Source organism: Carcharhinus amblyrhynchos, chromosome 3 (assembly GCF_965287045.1).
Source record: "Carcharhinus amblyrhynchos chromosome 3, sCarAmb.v2.hapA, whole genome shotgun sequence".
Lineage (NCBI taxonomy): Eukaryota > Metazoa > Chordata > Chondrichthyes > Carcharhiniformes > Carcharhinidae > Carcharhinus > Carcharhinus amblyrhynchos.
The window spans coordinates 133,831,544-133,850,063 of record NC_137326.1 but is presented as its reverse complement, the minus strand read 5'-3'; the positions used below and the strand labels follow the sequence as shown (position 1 = coordinate 133,850,063).

General features: G+C 43.5%; 1 protein-coding gene across 2 annotated transcripts in view; it reads left to right on the top strand.

Moving 5' to 3' along the window:
- The first annotated feature begins 8,090 nt into the window (after positions 1-8,090).
- LOC145341147 (ski-like protein) overlaps positions 8,091-18,520 on the top strand; it is a 68,882-nt gene continuing 58,452 nt past the window's right edge. For both annotated transcript variants that reach the window (XM_080186040.1, XM_080186039.1), the window contains exon 1: positions 8,091-10,201. In XM_080186040.1, the coding sequence (XP_080042166.1) occupies positions 9,092-10,201 (1,110 nt within the window). In that variant the 5' untranslated portion in view covers positions 8,091-9,091. The remainder of the gene's footprint in view (positions 10,202-18,520) is intronic.

Sequence of the window (18,520 nt, the reverse complement as noted above, 5' to 3'; positions counted from 1 at the left end):
TGTGAACCTGAACTCTATTAACCTACAAGTAAATCTGTGGGCGAGTACCAGGAAAAATGATAATGAATACAGGACTGTGCTGTAAAACCCAAACTGCTCTATATATTTTTGATGTGGAGATGCCGGCATTGGACTGGGGTAAGCACAGTAAGAAGTCTCACAACACCAGGTTAAAGTCCAACATGTTTATTTGGTAGCCCAAGCCACAAGCTTTCAGAGCGCTACTCCTTCATCAGGTGAGTGGGAGTTCTGTTCACAAAGAGGACATATAAAGACACAAACTCAATTTACAAAATAATGGTTGGAATGTGAGTGTTTACAGGTAATCAAGTCTTAAAGGTACAGACAATGTGAGTGGAGAGAGGGTTAAGCACAGGTTAAAGAGATGTGTATTGTCTCCAGACAGAACAATTAGTGAGATTTTGCAAGCCCAGGCAAGTTGTAGGGGTTACAGATAGTGTGACATGAACTCAAGATCCCGGTTGAGGCCATTTCATGTGCGTGGAACTTGGCTATCAGTTTCCGCTCAGCGATTGTGCATTGTCTTGAAGGCCGCCTTGGAGAACACTTACCTGAAGATCAGAGGCTGATGCTGAAGTGTTCCCCAGCAGGAAGAGAACATTCCTGCCTGGTGATTGTCGAGCGGTGTTCATTCATTTGTTGTCATAGCGTCCACATGGTCTCCCCAATGTACCATGCCTCAGGACATCCTTTCCTGCAGTGTATCAGGTAGACAATGTTGGCTGAGTTGCAAAAGTATGTACCGTGAACCTGGTGGATGGTGTTCTCAATTGAGATGATGGCCTCTATATTGATGATCTGGCATGTTTTGCAGAGGTTGCTGTGGCAGGGTTGTGTGGTGTCGTGGTCACTGTTCCCCTGAAGGCTGGGTAGTTTGCTGCGAACAATGGTCTGTTTGAGGTTAGGTGGTTGTTTGAAGGCAAGAAGTGAACATGTAGGGATGGCTTTGGCGAGATGTTTGTCTTCATTGATAACATGTTGAAGACTCTGGAGAAGATGTCGTAGTTTCTCCTCTCCGGGGAAGTACTGGATGATGAAGGGTACTCTGTCCACCGTGTCCTGTGTTTGTCAACTGAGGAGGTCGGTGCGGTTTTTCGCTGTGGTGTGTCGGAACTGTCGATCGATGAGTTGAGTGCCACATCTTGTTCTTATGAGGGCATCTTTCAGCGTCTGGAGGTGTCTGTTGCGATCCTCCTCACCTGAGCAGATCCTGTGTATACGGAGGGCTTGAATTAGTGGATGGCTTCTTTAACGCATTTAGGGTGGAAACTGGAGAAGTGGAGAATTGTGAGGTTATCTGTGGGCTTGCGATAAAGGGAAGTGCTGAGGTGACCATCCTTGATGGAGATGTGTGTATCCAAGAATGCAACCAATTCCGGAGATTAGTCCATGGTGAGTCTGATTGTGGGATGGAACTTGTTGATGTCATCATATAGTTGTGATAGTGATTGTTCATCATGAGTCCAAAGGAAGAAAGTGTCATCGATGTATCTAGTGTATAGCATCGGTTGAAGGTCCTGTGTGGTGAAGAGGCCTTTTTCGATCCTGTGCATGAAGACGTTGGCATATTGAGGTGCAAATTTGGTCCCCAGGGCTATTCTGGATAAAGAACTGGTTGTTGAAAGTGAAGACATTTTGCACTCTCTCGTTTCCTTCTCTATGAATGGTATGTTTTGTCTGTATATCACGCAAGAAACAGTAAGGGCAGCAAGGTGACACAGTGGGTAGTACTGCTACCTTACAGTGCCAGGCACCCAGGTTTGATTCCCGGCTTGGGTCGCTGTCTGTGTGGGGTTTTCACATTCATCCCGTGTCTACATGGGTTTCTTCCCACAGTCTGAAAGATGTTTTGTTAGGTGCATTGACCTGAACAGGTGTTGGAGTGTGGTAACTAGGTGAATTCCACAGTAACTTCATTGCAGTGTTAATGTAAACCTTACTTGTGACCAATAAATAAACTTTAACTTCAATACTTTTCACTGTATACTAGTAAATGTGACAATATAAATCAAATCAAATCAAATTCTACAAGATACACTGCGGCAACTCACCAAGGTTCCTTCGACAGAACCTTTCAAGCTTGCATCTATGACCACTTAGAAGGACAAAGGCAACAGTTGCATGGGAACATCCCCTCTTGGAAGTTCCACTCCAAGCCACTCACCATCCTGACTTGAAACTACATTATGTGGAGATGCCGGCATTGGACTGGGGTAAGCACAGGAAGACGTCTCACAACACCAGGTTAAAGTCCAACAGGTTTATTTGATAGTAAAAGCTACTAGCTTTCGGAGTGCTGCCCCTTTGTCAGGGGAGTGGGTGTTCTATTCACAAACAGGGCATATAAAGACACAAACTCAATTTATAAAATAATGGTTGGAATGTGAGTCTTTACAGGTGATCAAGTCTTAAAGGTACAGACAATGTGAGTGGAGAGAGCGTTGAGCACAGATTAAAGAGATGTGTATTGTCTCCGGACCTGTGCTTAACCCTTTCTCCACTCACATTGTCTGTCCCTTTAAGACTTGGTTACCTGTAAAGACTCGCATTCCAATCGTTATTTTGTAAATTGAATTTGTGTCTTTATATACCCTATTTGTGAATAGAACTCCCACTCACCTGATGAAGGGGCAGCACTCCAAAAGCTAGTGGCTTTTGCTACCAAATAAACCTATTGGATTTTAACCTGGTGTTGGAACTACATTGCCATTCCTTCACTGTTGCTGGGTCAAAATCCCAGGACTCAGTTTTGAACAACTCTGCATGTGCTTATTATGCCTCATGGACCTGAACGGTTCAAGAAAGTGGCGTCAGAGTCTCAAGGGTAATTTGGGATGGACACTATATGCTGATGTAGCCAGCAATGCCAACATCTTGTGAGCAAAATAAAAAGCAATATGTTAAAGAAATGTTCAGGTCATTATAACATTGTTGTTTTGCCAGGATGACCAAATGTCCCAGTTTTCCGGGGCTAGTCCCTTTCGGAAGTATTCAGTCTTCAGGCAAACAATGTCCCTGATCCACAAAATTGGTCCACTAATGAAAGATTATGACTAATTGATAATTAGCAATTGTCTACAAAAAAATCAGAGACAACTGTTTCTGTTTGGGTGAGACAATGTTATATATGGATGGATTTTCTAGCCCACCCCCATGGCATGTTTATCGGCAGCAAAAGCAGCCAACCATTGGGATCTTCTGGTCTCACCACTGTTGATGGAATTTCTCATTAAATCCATGCCCTGCTGTTGGGAAATCTGCAATGGGATTGTGCCATCAGTGGAACAGAAAGATCCCACTGGTGTAGATAGTCGGAAGATCTCACCCATAGCTTTCACATCAAGCACGGGACAAGACAAGCCTCCACGAAATAACACAGCTGGTATAGGGAGTGAACCTGTGTTGTTCGTGTCCTTTTCAAAAATTTTTAAAAGTCAAATTAACTCAGGCACAAAGTAAAAAGGGCAGCTCCCCGAAAAGAAGGGGAACAGCCCAAACACAACAGAAGTACAAAGGAAACTTGAAACATCAAATCATAATGTGTTTATCGCGGTCTATAATGCACCCCAGCCCCTGCGGTGCCCAACGGGCGCGGAGGTGTCAACGCGCCCGTGGGTTGTTAGTGTTCTTCTAGGACCAGGTTCTAGCTAATGAGTCAATTGGGCTAACCGATCTTAACTAATAATTATCATTACTTATTACTGCCATTGATAATCACACAAGTACAAATCAGGAACCACATGACTGCAAGCTCCTGGCAGGTCAGTTAATAATGTGGGTGGAATGGCAGGTTCTGATTTGTGAGATTGGAGGAATGTCAATCAATTAATCAGTAGTAGACATGTACAAAGGAAGGCATAATGTAAAAACCAAACTTGTTGCCTGGCCTGCTGAGTGTTTCCAGCTTCTGTGCAATGAAACAGTGTTAAAATTTCAGACCAATGACCTTCCCCCAGAAGTGAAGAAAAATGGAAATATAAGAGTCCAGGGGAAGGGGACAGGAAGAACAAAGGAGAAGGTCTGTTATAGGATGGAGTCCAGTGGACTTCATAGCATGAGATTTCATGATGCAACATCAAAAGAGGGTGATTATAGGCATAGTTAAAAAACAAAGATTATGTGCAAGTGAGGTGTGAATGACCACACAAAAAATAAGTCAAGTCCTAAGATCATAACCTCTGCTTTCACCTTGTTCTATGTGTTTTTGCATCTCTCCTTTTTAGTGTTGCTGGGTTGGTCTTTTCTTTCTTTCTTTATTCCTTCATGTGTCATTCAAGTGGTTTCTAAGTAACCATTCACTCACACCTCTTTTAGACAAGACTATTACTTTTTACCTCTCTCCCTCTAGGTACCATGCACCAAGACAGCATTAGCAACCATGGACTTCTCATGTTGACCCTTGCTTACGCTTGGCAAGGTACTGCAGTGGTTTGCTGTTACCTTCTGGAAGTTCTGGCTGACCAGGAGACAATTTTGCTTTTGCTGTGGGAGTATTGGAAGGATTTGCAGTTGATAGTCAACTTGTTTGTTGCCCATGTTATGCGGCACTGGGTGTTTCCAGTAGTTTGTTTTTATTTCAAATTTCCAGCAGCCACAGAATTTTGTTTTTATTAAAGAAAATATGCTCACAGAAGAGTATTCCACAGAGGCCATACTCTGTGGCCGTTCCACAAACATCACACTTGCCCACCCTCAGATAGATAATTTTTAGATAGTTCCCAAGTATAATTCATAGAATTATGCAAGAATTAAATAATTCTTGTAATGCAGAAGGTGGCCATTCACCCCATCAAGTCTGCACCAACCACAATTCCACCCAGGCCCTATATCTGTAACCCCAAACTATTTGCTCTTCTAATCCCCTGACACTAAGGTGGAATTTAGCATGGCCAATCCACCTAATCTGCGCATCTTTGGACTGTGGGAGGAAACTGGAGCATCCGGAGGAAACTCACGCAGACACGGACTGCAAACTCCACACAGACAGTCACCCGAGGCTGGAATTGAACCTAGCTCCCTGGCGCTGTGAGGCAGCAGTGCTAAGCACTGTGCCACAGTGCCACTTCAGCTGAAGCAGAAACAGCCTCAGAATCAACAGGGGCCAATGTCAACCAGACTGAGGGGCAGTGACTGGAACCAGTCTCTGTGGGCTTCCCAGGAATATAAGAAGCAGGGAAAGACTATCTGACCCTTCAGACCTTCTCTGCCATTCAATAAGATTGTTGCTGTTCTGTTTGTGGTTTAATCTCCTTTTTTCTGTCCAGCTCTCATGACACTTAATTCCCTTGTGTATCAAGAATCTGTCTAACTTTGCCTTCCATTGCTTTCGATGGAAAAAGATCCACATAAGAGAAATCCTTTATGAAGAAATAAAATCTCCTTATCTCAATGTTTAAAGGTAGACCTCTTATTCCTAAACTGTGTTTAGAAGAGAATTATAAAACCTAAACTGGGAGTGGGATAAGGGCCAGACAGAGACTCAAATGGTATGGGTACAACTGAGCTGTGTGGTATTTTTAAAAGATAGGCTTCCAGACCACAAAGACACAAACAAGAGCTTTATTATAACTATGTTTACAGTACAGGCTGTTTGGATAGACTACACATCTGTCTGCTTAAACAGCTGATGATGTCATCATTATGTCATGTGATTGGACTCTTAAAGTGACCTTGGTTCAACAAGGAATGAACATGAAGATACAAAGGCTCTGTTTCCATGTCCCCTCCCCACAATCCCACCCAGGATTCAGCTTAGAAAAAAGAAAAATACTACGGATGGTGGAATCTAAAACAAAAATGGAATATGCTGGAAAATGACAGCATCCATGGAGAGAAAATAGAGCCAACATTTTGAGTCAGCTCTGACAAAGTGTCAGTGCTTCTTGTTCTTGGGCAATCCCTTGGGATGGAGTTTGATATTCTTCCACTCCTTTCTCAATGGATTCTGAGCTGGCCGATAAATTAAATCCGATAAGTGATCTGCAGATCCTGCCACATGCACGGCAGGAGGTGCTTGAAGGACTGATGGATTGTCTGGATGCTCCCTCCAACACCTTGAGTTTGTCTCTGTGAATTTAGAAATTGGCCACATTACAATGAGTTTGAAGAAACTGGATTGTAAAGCTCTTTGGAACATTCTGAGGTGATGCAGGATACGATATTTTATTCCTTAAGGGGATGTGACCATTACTGGCAAGGCCAGCATTTTTTGTTGTCCAAAGATGTACATGTTAGGTGGATTGGCTGTGCTAAATTGCCCCTTAAGTGTCCCAAGATGTGTAAATTAATGGGGTAAAGACGCGAGGTTACCAGGATGGTTAAGGTAAAAAAGTGGGTCAGTGTAGACTTGGTGGGCCAAATGGAGTGTAATAATAGCGAAGTGTTGTTACAATTGTTTAGGGTGTTGGTGAGACCACATCTGGAGTATTGTGCCCAGTTTTAGTTTCCTTATTTGAGGAAGGATGCGGTACCATTGGAGGCAGTTCAGAGGAGGTTCACCAGATTGATTCCGGAGATGAGCGGGTTGACCTATGAGAAGAGAATAAACTGTTTGGGCTTACACTCACTGGCGTTTAGAAGGCTGAGAGGGGATCTGATTGAGGTATATAAAACACTACAAGGAACTGATAAAGTAAACATAAACCAAATGTTTCCTCTTATGGGGCAATCTAGAACAAGAAGTCACAGGTATGGATTGAGAGGCAGTAGATTTAAAACTGAGATGAGGAGAGACTACTTCTCGCAGAGGGTGGTGAATCTCTGGAACCCACTGCCCCATAGAGCCTTGTTGAATGGTTTCAACAAGGAGATATATATCTGATTTTTAAAAATTGGTTAAAGGGATGTGGCAAACCGGTGAGGACATGAATTTGAGAGGAGGAAGAGATCAGCCATGATGTGAGTGAGTGGCGGAGCAGGCTCGAAGGGCCGAATTTGTCTAATTCTGCTCTTAATTCCTATGTTCTTGGGGGGGCCGTCCGTCCCGACTGTCTGGCCCTCTACAGTGGCTACGTTCGCGGCTGGGTGTCCCTGGAGAGGGAGGACGCGGTGTCCACAGGCACAGTCGACGCCTTCCGCGCCCGTTGGGCACCGCAGGGACTGAGGCGCGTCATAGACCCCGACAATCACGTTTTGATTTGACGTGTCTTAAGTTTCCTTTGTACTTTTTGTTTCTGTTCGGGCTGTTACCCCTCCTTTTGGGGAGCCTCCCCCTTTTTCTTTGTCTTAAGGTAATTTGAGTTTGTTTACTTGGTTCGACCCGAAAGAATGTCCCAAAGCACCGCTCCCCCCCCCACCCATGTTCTTACTTCTGGAGTGTGGCGGACTAGGGGATTTTCACAGTAACTTCATTGCGGTGTGAATGTAAGCCTGCTTGTGACACTAATAAATACACTTTAAACTGCAAGGGGGTGTTCTATGAATTCATATTAGGTCAAGCCTGGAGATTGTCAGCCCAGTGATATCAACCTTGCCCCACTCCCTGCAATCCCTTATTGTGAGTGTCCCTTTAACGTGTGAGTTGGTGCGTGTGTGGGAAGGGAGGGAGGAGACAGAGAAGGGGGGTGGTCACGTGACAGGAGCGGCGCCTGTGAGTCAGCGCTCCGTCTCGCCGCGTGACGTCGGCGTTTTCTGCGTGGGCGGCGCTGACGTCAGCGCTTTCTGTGTGGCGGTGACGTCATCGGTGTCAGCGCACGGCGGCGGCGGCGGCGGCTGGAGGGAGCAAGAGACAAGAGAGCGAGCCGCTGAGGAGACAGACAGACAGACAGACAGTCAGTCTGTGTCACACAGCCGGCGGGCCCACCATTGTGAAAAGACTCAGAGGATCCGGAGAGAGGAGGAAGAGTGCTCATTAAGGAAAAGCCCGTGTGTGTGTGTGTGTGTGTGTGTGAGGTGGAGGAGAGGCCGCCGGAGTGTGGGGCTGCCTGGTCAGGCTCGAGTGTTGACAGGTTCACCCCCAGCCCCGTCCCCCCTACTCTCCCTGGGACAATCCAGCAACCCCCCCCCCCTCCTCCTCCTCCTCCCCCTCCCCCTCCAGCCTGTCAGCCAACACCAACCAGCCGCCGCCGGGACTTTACAACCCTTATTTTCTTTTATATATATAGTATATACCTCAGATCTCCAGAGAGGGGAGAAATTAAACTAGGAGCCGGCCCCGGAGTGTGGGATCTGTCAGCCCTCAGTCACCAGCACTTCCCCCTCCTCCTCCCTCCTCCTCCTCCTCCTCACTGCGATTGACAAGCTGCTCTCTCTCTCTCTCTCTCTGTCTGTCTGTGGAGGAGAAAACGCCACCGTCATTATCAGCAGCCCGGACTGACTCAGTGGGGGTTGGGGCAAGGTTTCGGTCGGTCGGCAGGCACTCCCACACATTGATGCAGCAGAGGAGGCAGACAGAAAAATCGTCGTTGTCGTCGTTCTGTGGAGGAAAGTGCAGCAGTGGCTCCTGTTCTCTCTCTCTCTGACACCCACACTCTTCCCAAAGTGAGGAGCCGCATCAGACGTGTGCCTCGGATTGGACATGTATTGACGCGCCAGCCGCCAGAAACGAGAAAGGAAGATTTAAATCGAAGAGGGCAGGAGTGAGGACGGTTCGCCGTGCATTTTGGCACATCCCCCCCCACCCCACGTGAAATGGTGGTCCGGATCCAAGTGCTTTCTGGTTAGAAAGGTGTATTTCCTCCCCATCTGGCGAACGATCAAATCAGTGCTGAGGAATTTCAAATAAGGAGAGGTTGTTGGTTCGCCACCTGCCGAGCAGATAGTGTGTGCCTGTGTGGTCTTGGTACTCGTCTGAATATTGGCAAGGAAATGGGACTGCACAAATCGACGCTGTGTACGTGGGATTAATTCGACAGAGAACTATAAATGTGGAAGCAATCAAAACCTCGTCTTTTGCCTTAAGTAGCTTGGTGATACAGAGACTTCTTCGTAGCGTTCTGCTGTTTGTCAGTGGTATGTGATCAGAATGTGTTGAAATGCACGAAGACGACCATTCCGTGGTGATTTTTTAGGAGAAAGTCATTTAATCTAAAATTGTACTGCAAAAAAAAATCATCTGGCAGTTTTCCCAGCGATGATGGCAAGTGTACAAAGAGCTTTGAGAGTGATGGATGGAGTAAGCTTGGGTGAAGTAATGGTGAAAAAAGAGCCAATATGCGATGGAATGGGAGAAAGAAGCAATGCAGGAAAGGATTTTGATAGAATTACAAATGTGCTCAAAACCCCAGGAGTAAAACAGGAAAGTGGGCATGGCCTTGGACTGGAGGAGACAGTGCACACAGACATAGGTGTATCCAAAGCTTGTCTGATGTCAGGAGTTCGTCCATTGGACCTTAACCCTGCCCTCAAACACACGTTGGCACAATTTCACTTGAGCAGTCAGAGCTCACTGGGTGGGCCAGCAGCATTCTCAGCCCGTTGTACCCAAGAATGTATGTCACCAGGAGGGCTTGTACCCATGGCATCACCCCCTGTGCTGCCAGGACCACTGCTTATACCCTCAGACAGTTCAACTGAGCTCACGCACACTTTACTGGAGGGAGAGACCATTTCATGCTTCATGGTTGGTGGGGAAAAGAGGCTGTGTTTGCCACAGGTCCTAAATTCAGTGCTTCGAGATTTCTCACTTCAACAGATCAACACTGTCTGTGACGAATTGTATATTTACTGCTCAAGATGTACAGCAGAACAGCTACAAATCCTCAAGGTCTTAGGCATCTTGCCGTTCAATGCTCCCTCTTGTGGACTTATAACCCAGACTGATGCTCAGAGGTTATGTAATGCCTTGGTTCATCCAGGCATCCTGCCTCCAGATGCCAACAAACTCCCTGGCAAAACATACCTTTCCCAGAGCACTGGTTCCAGCTTTGAGGTGGAACATTGGTGTCTTGGGAAATGTCAGGGCCTGTTTGTGCCGCAGTCTTACAATCACCCTGATGCTGCCTGCATTCAGTGCTTGGACTGCCACATGATGTTTTCTCCCCAGAAGTTTGTGCTGCATTCGCACAGGTCGCCAGACAAGAGAACCTGCCACTGGGGCTTTGATTCAGCTAAATGGCGCTGCTATGTGCAGCTGAGCCGTAAATATGCAGAAACATCTGATGAAAAGTTCCTGCAGCAATATCTGGAAGAAATGAAAGAGAGATTCAACATCAATAACCAGCGAAAACGAATGCTTGCTAAGGTAAGTTCCAAAATTGATTTGAAGGCTAAATTTGCTAATGATACAGGTTATAATGAGCAAGTATTTCCTGGTCAATGTTTATCTCTTAACCAACATCATTGAAGAGGTTATCTAACATGAATTTCGTTACTGTTTGTGCAGTTTCTTATGCTTTAATATGAATTATTACCGCTAGACATGGTGAAACATAATGCTTTGGGATGGCTTGATACTGTGAAGCGAGGCTGTATCAACTTAAATTGTTCCCTTTTTCTTAAGATGACATAAATCTGCACTGTGTGAACCTGATGGTACCTTTGGACGCTTTAATTTTAACTCAGACCAAGTTAAAATTCAGCCCAGATGGATGGGACAAGATTTACTGCCTAACTGTGACTGAGAAGAGCTTGGATAGTCTCAAACTGGTTTTATGAGCTGAACTTTGAAACAAAACTGGCCCTAATTTGGCCCTGTAAAACACACTGCTGGAAAATCTCAGCAGGTCTGACAGCATCTGTGGAGAGAGACCAGAGCTAATGTTTTAAGTCTGGATGACTCTTTGCCAGTCAGTGCTCTGACAATCTCATTCTGGCAGTACAACTACTGGTTTGGGAAATACGAAACAAAAGTCACTCTGTGGTAGCTGCCGATGCCATGTTGGGCTTGAGGCATATTAGGGTAGTGTAGAATGTTACTAAAATAAAACATTGCTGATGTTGGGGAATAGATTTTGGAGCTAGATTTGAGGCTGTTAGTTCTTGTATATGGTGTATGGCACCATTGGACATGGTGAAACATAATTGAGTGTAAGGATTATGTGTGCAATATAATCTTGATCACTGGTGCCAGAATAAAGTATAATTTTATTATCTATTTTTCTCATCAAATCATAACTTATGAAAATTGTACCGAGATGGACTGAATTTCATCACCTTTTGTGGAGATATTCCAGCTGTTAAATTGTGTGTAGTTAACCATGTGAACAAGAAATGGTTATTCAGTTATTGTCAACTGGTATAAGAAGCTTAGATTGAAGTAACCTGCTTTTGACTAATGTCCTTGCAGTGTAAGCTGAACTTTTTTTTGGTTTGGAAAGAACGGGACTTCATTGGTGATTCTGGTTTCAGTGAATTTTAAGGCTGATTTTCCCTTGGATCGATTTGGTAAGAGATATTCTGGGGAATGGCTTTGGCACTGAGAAATGGAGGGAATGTTTAAATTTTAGATTGTGATGACTGGCTCCATAAACTTCTGAACTGGGCTAATGTTGACAGCAATTGTATGTTTTATGCTGTATTTGCTATGTAACACTCAAGCTCTGTGCCAATCAAAGCCTGAATATGTCAGCTGTTTTCAAATCCAGTAGCTGGTAGCTAAATGTTAGGACAAGAACAAAGCATTGAGGCAATGTAGAAAATTATACTTGCCCTTAAGAGTTGTTTGTCTGAAAGATGCTGATTAAAAATCTTACATACTTCCATCTGCAAAGTGAAAAATGTTGTTTTGGCCTTTAGTGACCTTTGCCTTACAGGTCGGGCCTGCTGGAGTCAAACTGCTGAGTCAAACTTTATGTTTGGGATTTGTTCTGAGTTGGATTATTTGTTTCTGTTCAGGCTTTGTATTCCACTATAAGCATTTGAATGATATTTGATGTACTGATATTACAAATCTTGAAAATGTGATTGTGTGACACATTTTTCTTTCAGCATTGTCTATTTGTCAAGGCAAGCCTAGGACTACCAACTGGTACATCTAAAATTGGTAGTTGGGAGGGCTAGTTTTTGCTAGGCTTTCCCAACTGTTGTTGTACCATATGGTTTCAATAAATGCATTGTTTCAGGTGAAGTCCAGCCTTTTTATCATGATGCCTTTATATCAACATGTAGACGCACTCAGTGGTTAAGTGTGATGGCTTTTGTCCATGCTCTGCTGCCCAAATACGGATATCGTGGCCTGAGTACTTTGTAGGTGGATAGTTGCAACTGCTGTGTGCACTATCTAAATACAAGAATTTATATTTTAGATTGTTATGTTAGCAACTGCATTAAGAATGGTATGCATGAGCCACTCTGCTGTGACCTGATAATATAAAAACAGCATAGGACCTATGTGCCTGGCAGTACAGCCACCAGTGGTGGGAAAGAGAGGAGGAATGAAAAGGAGTCCTTCTTTCTAAGAGTGGAGGATGCATACTAGAATATACAGGTGAAAGTTACAGATATAGGAAGGAAAAGACTATGCAGGGAAGAACAAAAAATTAAACTACTGTTTTTACAATTTAGTGGAATTATGTTGCTGATCAGGTCCTTGGTGCAGAGATCATGACACATTGAAAGTGTCTCTGCATTTGAAGATGGAGAGCCAATCTAGGTCAGAAAGGATAATGCTGATGAAGGAGCAAGACATTGTTCAGGATAGGTTGTGGGTAGTGGATTGTCAGGTAAGTTGGGGAACAAAGCACTTAGGAAAGGCACAACCTTTGGCCACAGCATTAAGTATAGCATTTCTTTATTTTCCTGATAGTTACTATAAAATTAACAATTTCGCTACATTTAATGAACTGCAATCTTGGAGGAGGAAATGGGGACAGAGTGTGTGGTGCCTACTGGTAATATGAATGCTTGGTTCTTGTAAACTGTAAAGTTACAGCTATAATTTTGAGCATGTTTGTAGTTGGCCTCCATGACCAGATGTGTGACAGACATGACTCATTGGGCTGCACTCGTGTCTCCAAATCAGAAAGTTGTGGTTTTTTTAAGTTTCACTCCAAAGACTTGAGCTCAAAAGTCAAATTTGACATTCCAGTGCAGTAATGAGAGAATGCTGTGCTGTCAGAGGTATTGTCTTTTGAATAAGACATTAAACAAAGGTTCTGTCTGACCCCTTTGATGGATGTAAACAACCATATGGCATTATTTCAAAGAAGAATGTGAGAGTTGTTGCTGATGTTGTGGTCAATACTTATTATCCCTCAATCCACATCGCACAGGTTATGTGGCCATTGTCACATTACTGTTGTGAGAGCTTGCTGTGGGTAAATTGTCTGTTATATTTTCTAAATTACTTCAGTGTCTACACATCAAAAGTAAAAGTATATGTAAAGTGCTTTGAGACATCTGATGATCATGAAAGATTAAGTTTTTCTTTTTTTAATAGATAATTGCCATTTGTAAATTTTATGAAAATACATACTTTTTCTTGTTTGAGAAGCGCAGACCTAGTGAAATTAATGGAGCTGTTTAATTTTACACAGTGCGGTGTGGGGGGTTGGGGGGGAGGGGGGAGGGGGGGAGGCGCAGATGAATGGGTGATGATCGAGCAAATTTAATTAATTTTGGATAAAGGCAAAATACTATGAATCCTGAGATCTGAAACAAAAACTGAAAATGCTGGAAAATCTCAGGTCTGACTGCATCTATGAATAGAGCCAATGTTTCGAGTCAGGATGACCCTTTGTCATGACTCAACATGGGCTATATTTTCTGCAGAGATGCTGTCAATTAATTTTGAACTTCATTCTAAGAAGTAATTTGTATTTATATAGCACTTCTCAAAACTTTAGGTCAGGAAAAAACGTTTGTGGGTGCTTTTATAGTTCTGGCTGAAGATACCGTAATTTTGTTTTAGAAGGTATTTTAAGTGTGTCACGAAGTTCTTGTGGTTGACGATACGAAAGAACAGGAAGCACAAGTGTCAATAAGTAATCTCTGTGGGCCTGATGTGAATCCAGTGGTTAGGGCTGTGACAACCACATTTTTTTTCTTTTACTTGGAACTGTGTGAGTCATAACTGTCCTTTCCCACTCCTACCTGAAACCTGTCCTCTCCGCCCTGCCTATACAGGCTCTGCTGACATCACTGGCATTTCCAGCTCATAAAAGGGGATTGTATCAAGTGTTTCCCTTCCCCTCCCCATCCCATGGTAATTTGTATCTGGAGTAGGTGACTAACTAATAGATCACTGAAAGATTGGCAGTCATGTCGATTTCCGAGCTTGGGTCACTCTGTGTGGAGTTTGCATATTCTCCTTGTGTCTGTGTGGCTTTCCCCTGGGTGCTCCAGTTTCCTCCCACAGACCAAAGGGTTAGGTGGGTTGGCCATGCTTATTTGCCCCTTAGTGTCAGAGGGACTAGCTAAGGAAAATGCATGGGATTTTGGCGATTGTGTAGGCTCGATGGGCCGAATGGCTTCCTTCTGCATTGTAGGAGTCTGTGAGAGATGAGTAGTACTGTCCAATGTAGGGTATGATCCGTTCATGCTTTTTTCAACAATAGCCTTCTCAGGCTTTTGCTTTTCATTAGAATTTCTTAAGTATTCTGCAATTACATTGAAATCCAGTTTTATTTGTTTGACTTGAACAAATTTTGGGCTTCATTCTAAGAAATAATTTGTATCTACATAGCACTTTTCAAAACTTTAGGTCAGAAAAAATCATTTTTGTGTGTGCTTTTATAGTTCTGGCTGAAGATACTGTAATTCACTTCAAAAGAAACTTCGGCTGTAAAGTGCTTTGGCATGCTATGGTCATGAATACACAGTTATAGATTCAAATATTTCTCTTTTTAACATGCTCCCAATATTTTTTTTTACTAGCCCACAGTGGGGTGGCACAATGATTAGCACTGCTTCCTCAGCACCAGGGAGCCAGGTTTGACCTGGTTTGAATTCCAGCTCAGGTTACTGTTTGTGTGGAGTTTGCATTTTCTCCTTGTGTCTGCATGGGTTTCCACTGGGTACTCTGTTTTCCTCCCACTGTCCAAAGATGTGTGGGCTATGTTGGTTGGCCATTCTAAATTGCCCCTTAGTGTTCTGGGATGCGAAGGTTAGAGGGACTAATGGGTAAATATGTAGCGATATGGGATAGGGCCTAGGTGGGATTGTGGTTGGTGCAGACTTGTTGGGCCGAATGGCCTCTTTCTGTGCTGTAGGATTCTGATTCTATATAATTGTTTTTAGAATTCTGATTTTTCCACTATGTTATTTATACTGCAGCAACATTTTTCTTGAAGTAACCCAGCTTTTTATTGTTGTGCCATGACTTTGAAAATTGTGACCACAAAGTAACTTGAAGAGAAGCATGTAATTATTCAGTACCCATTTTGATGCCTGCACTACAGTACCGCACCATTGAGCTAACAAATATAATGGAGATACACATTTTAATTGCATAAAAAGAGGAAATTGTGGAGAAATCCTAATAAGTTAGGATCACCCTGAAGTTCAAACTTACAGCAGAAGGAATCCCAATGAAATCCTTTCCATCACCCCTTAGCTAGAAGGTTAGGGATCCAAGTCAACTCTAGAGTTGAGCACAAAAATCAAGGCTGACACTCAGTGTAATGCTGGAGCACCCACAGAACTTTTGTGCGGAAGAACAGGGAAGCAATTTTGGTAGCCAGAGCAATGTTTATCCTTCAGTGTCAAAAAACAGTTTATCTGCTCATTATCACATCGCTGTTAGTGGAAGCTTGTTGTATGCCAATTTACTGCGGAGTTTCCTAATTATTATCCTACATTTCAAAAGGACTTTGGCTGTAAGTGCTTTGGCATGCTATGGTCATGAATACTCAGTTACAAATTCAAGTATTTCTTTTTAACATGCTCCCAGTAACTATTCTTTTTCACTAGCCCCCAGTGGGATGGCACAGTGATTAGCATTGCTTCCTCACAGCGCCAGAGATCCAGGTTTGATTCTGGCTTTGGATGACTGTGTGGAGTTTGCATTATCTGCCTGTGTCTGCGTGGGTTTTCTTCGGGTGTTCTGGTTTCCTCCCAGAGTCCAAACATGTGCAAGTTAGGTTGATTGGTCATGCTATATTGCTCCTTAGTGTTCCAAGATGTGTAGATTAGTGAGGTAAGTATGTGGGGTTGTGGGATGAGTGGGATGCTCTATAGGAGAGTCGGTGGAGACTTGATGGGCCAAACGGTCTGCTTCAGCACTGTAGGGTTTGCAAGTATGACTATAAAAGTGAAGTCGCCATAGTCCCAGAAGACTCTCCTTTTGAGGTTGCGATTTTAACCTGAGGATCACCACAACTCTGGAGAGGTTGAGAGTGTGGGGCCTTCATGGAGTATGACTATAGGAACATAGGAATAGGAGTAAGCTGATTAGTCCCTTGAGCCTATCCCTCTATTCAGTGTGATCATGGTTGATCTGTGTTTTAACTCCATATACTTGCCATTGCCCTTATCCTCTGATACCCATTGGCGAATAAGAATATGTCGATCTCAGATTTGAATGTAGAATTGGCCATCATTTTTTTTGTGGAGGAGAATTCCAAATTTCTGTGAGCCTTTTGTTTCCTAATTTAATTGAATGCTGCTTTGACCTTAAGAAATCACCACAGCTGGTCAAACTTTCAGTTCATTTTCACCATCCGATTAATTGTCTTTTTTATTAACTTTCTAAGTGTGAATTTTGATAAAACAGTTTGGGATGTTAGACTTCTAAACACCAGGATTTAATTTTTCCCATTTTTCAAATTCCTCTCCCTTCTATTTCAAGATGCTGACTCGTATTCAAATTCCATTGGCGGTCTTTGATATGTGGTACCTTGCCAAAATGGTCATTCTTCATACTTGTATTGGAACAGCAAGTTATTAGCAGACAAGTTGACTATACTGAACATTTCTGAGCCTAAACTGCCCTCATTCATGATTCCTCTGATGTCAGTTTAACAATTTCCAGTTTCCTGGCCCTAACCATTGCTTCTTCAGTATGGATGTCCAATCCCTCTGCACCCCTGTACTTCAGTGTGGAGATGCCGGTATTCCCCCATTCCTCACCAGGACGGTACAAACGCTCTCTGCTTCTTCCTTGAAAAGAGACTCGAGCACTTCCCATCTACCACCGTCCTCCTTTGCCTGGCTAGACTTGTTCTCTCATTGAAAGATTCCTCCTTTAAATTGTCTCACTTCTTCCAAATAAAAGATGTGGCTATGGGTACCTGCGTGGGTCCTTGTTATTTCTGCCTTTTTGTGAGGTATGTGGAATATTTCTTGTTTCAGTCCTATTCCTCCTCCCAAAATTCTTTTTCTGGTGCATGGATGACTATATTGGTGCCACTTCATGCTCTTGTCTGGACCTGGAAAAATTTATCCATCTTGCTTCCAATTTCCACCTCTCTCACCTTCACACGGTCAGATTCTGACACTTTTTTTCATTTCTGGTGATAGACATCTACCAATATTCATTATAAGTCCACCAATGCCCATGACTACTTTGGCTACTCTTCCTCAAACCCTGTTTCCTGTGAAGACAGCATCCCACTTTTCTAGTTTCGCTGCCTCTGTTGCATCTGTTCTGATGCTACCTTCCAAAATGGCGTATCTGCCCTCACCCCCTTCCCCTCCCTCCCTCCCGGAACTATGATAGGGTTCCCCATACTTTCGCTTTTCACTCCGCCAGCCTCCACAATCAAAGGGTCATCCTTTGCCATTTCTGCAATTCCAGCATGATGCCACCACCAAACACATCTTCTCCTCACCTCCCCTGTCAGCATTCCGTAGGGATATTTCTTCTGTGACACCTTGGTCCGTTCCTCCATCACACCCAACACCTTCCCTTCTCAAAACACCTATAATCTTAGGAAGTGTAACACCTGCCCCATGCCGTCCAAAGCCTCAAACACTTCTTCCAGTTGAAGCAATGATTCACTTTTCAATTTAATTGACTACAGTGAGGAGAGTAAATGCAGATTAGCTGACCGCTTTGCGGAAAACCTATGCTCAGTCCACAAGTATGATTCCCCACATCCTGGTATCCATTTCAATTTACAATGTTACTCTCTTGTCCTTAGCCAATTACAATGTGCCAGTGAAGCCCAATACATAGTAGAGGAATAGCATTTCATCTTCTGATTAGGTGTTTTACAACTTTCTGGACTTAACATTGAGTTTGATAATTTCAGACCATGAACTCTGTCCTCTATTTTGATGTATATTTTTCACCAAACCCCTCCCCCCATGAGGACCAGTTTATAACTTGTTCTTCTACTTTGCTTTCAGGGAATGCTGCAATGAATACATTCTGCTATCTTACCTTTATGTCACTGTTAGCACTTGCCTTTGTCTTTAATACAATAATTACCACTCCCTTTGTCTTGTGTCCATGAAATCTCTGTCAAATCCCTCCTGAGCTTCCACCTAACGCTGACCTATTTTGCTCCATCTGCCCTATTTCTACCACATTTCTACTTCTCTCCAGCTTTGAAGAGTCATACAGACCTGGAACTTTAACTCTGTTTCTCTCTCAACGGATGGTGCCAGATCTGAAATTTTCCAGCATTTTCTGTTTCTATACCTGAGTCGAATGATTTTTCTTACAGGGTATATGTATGTA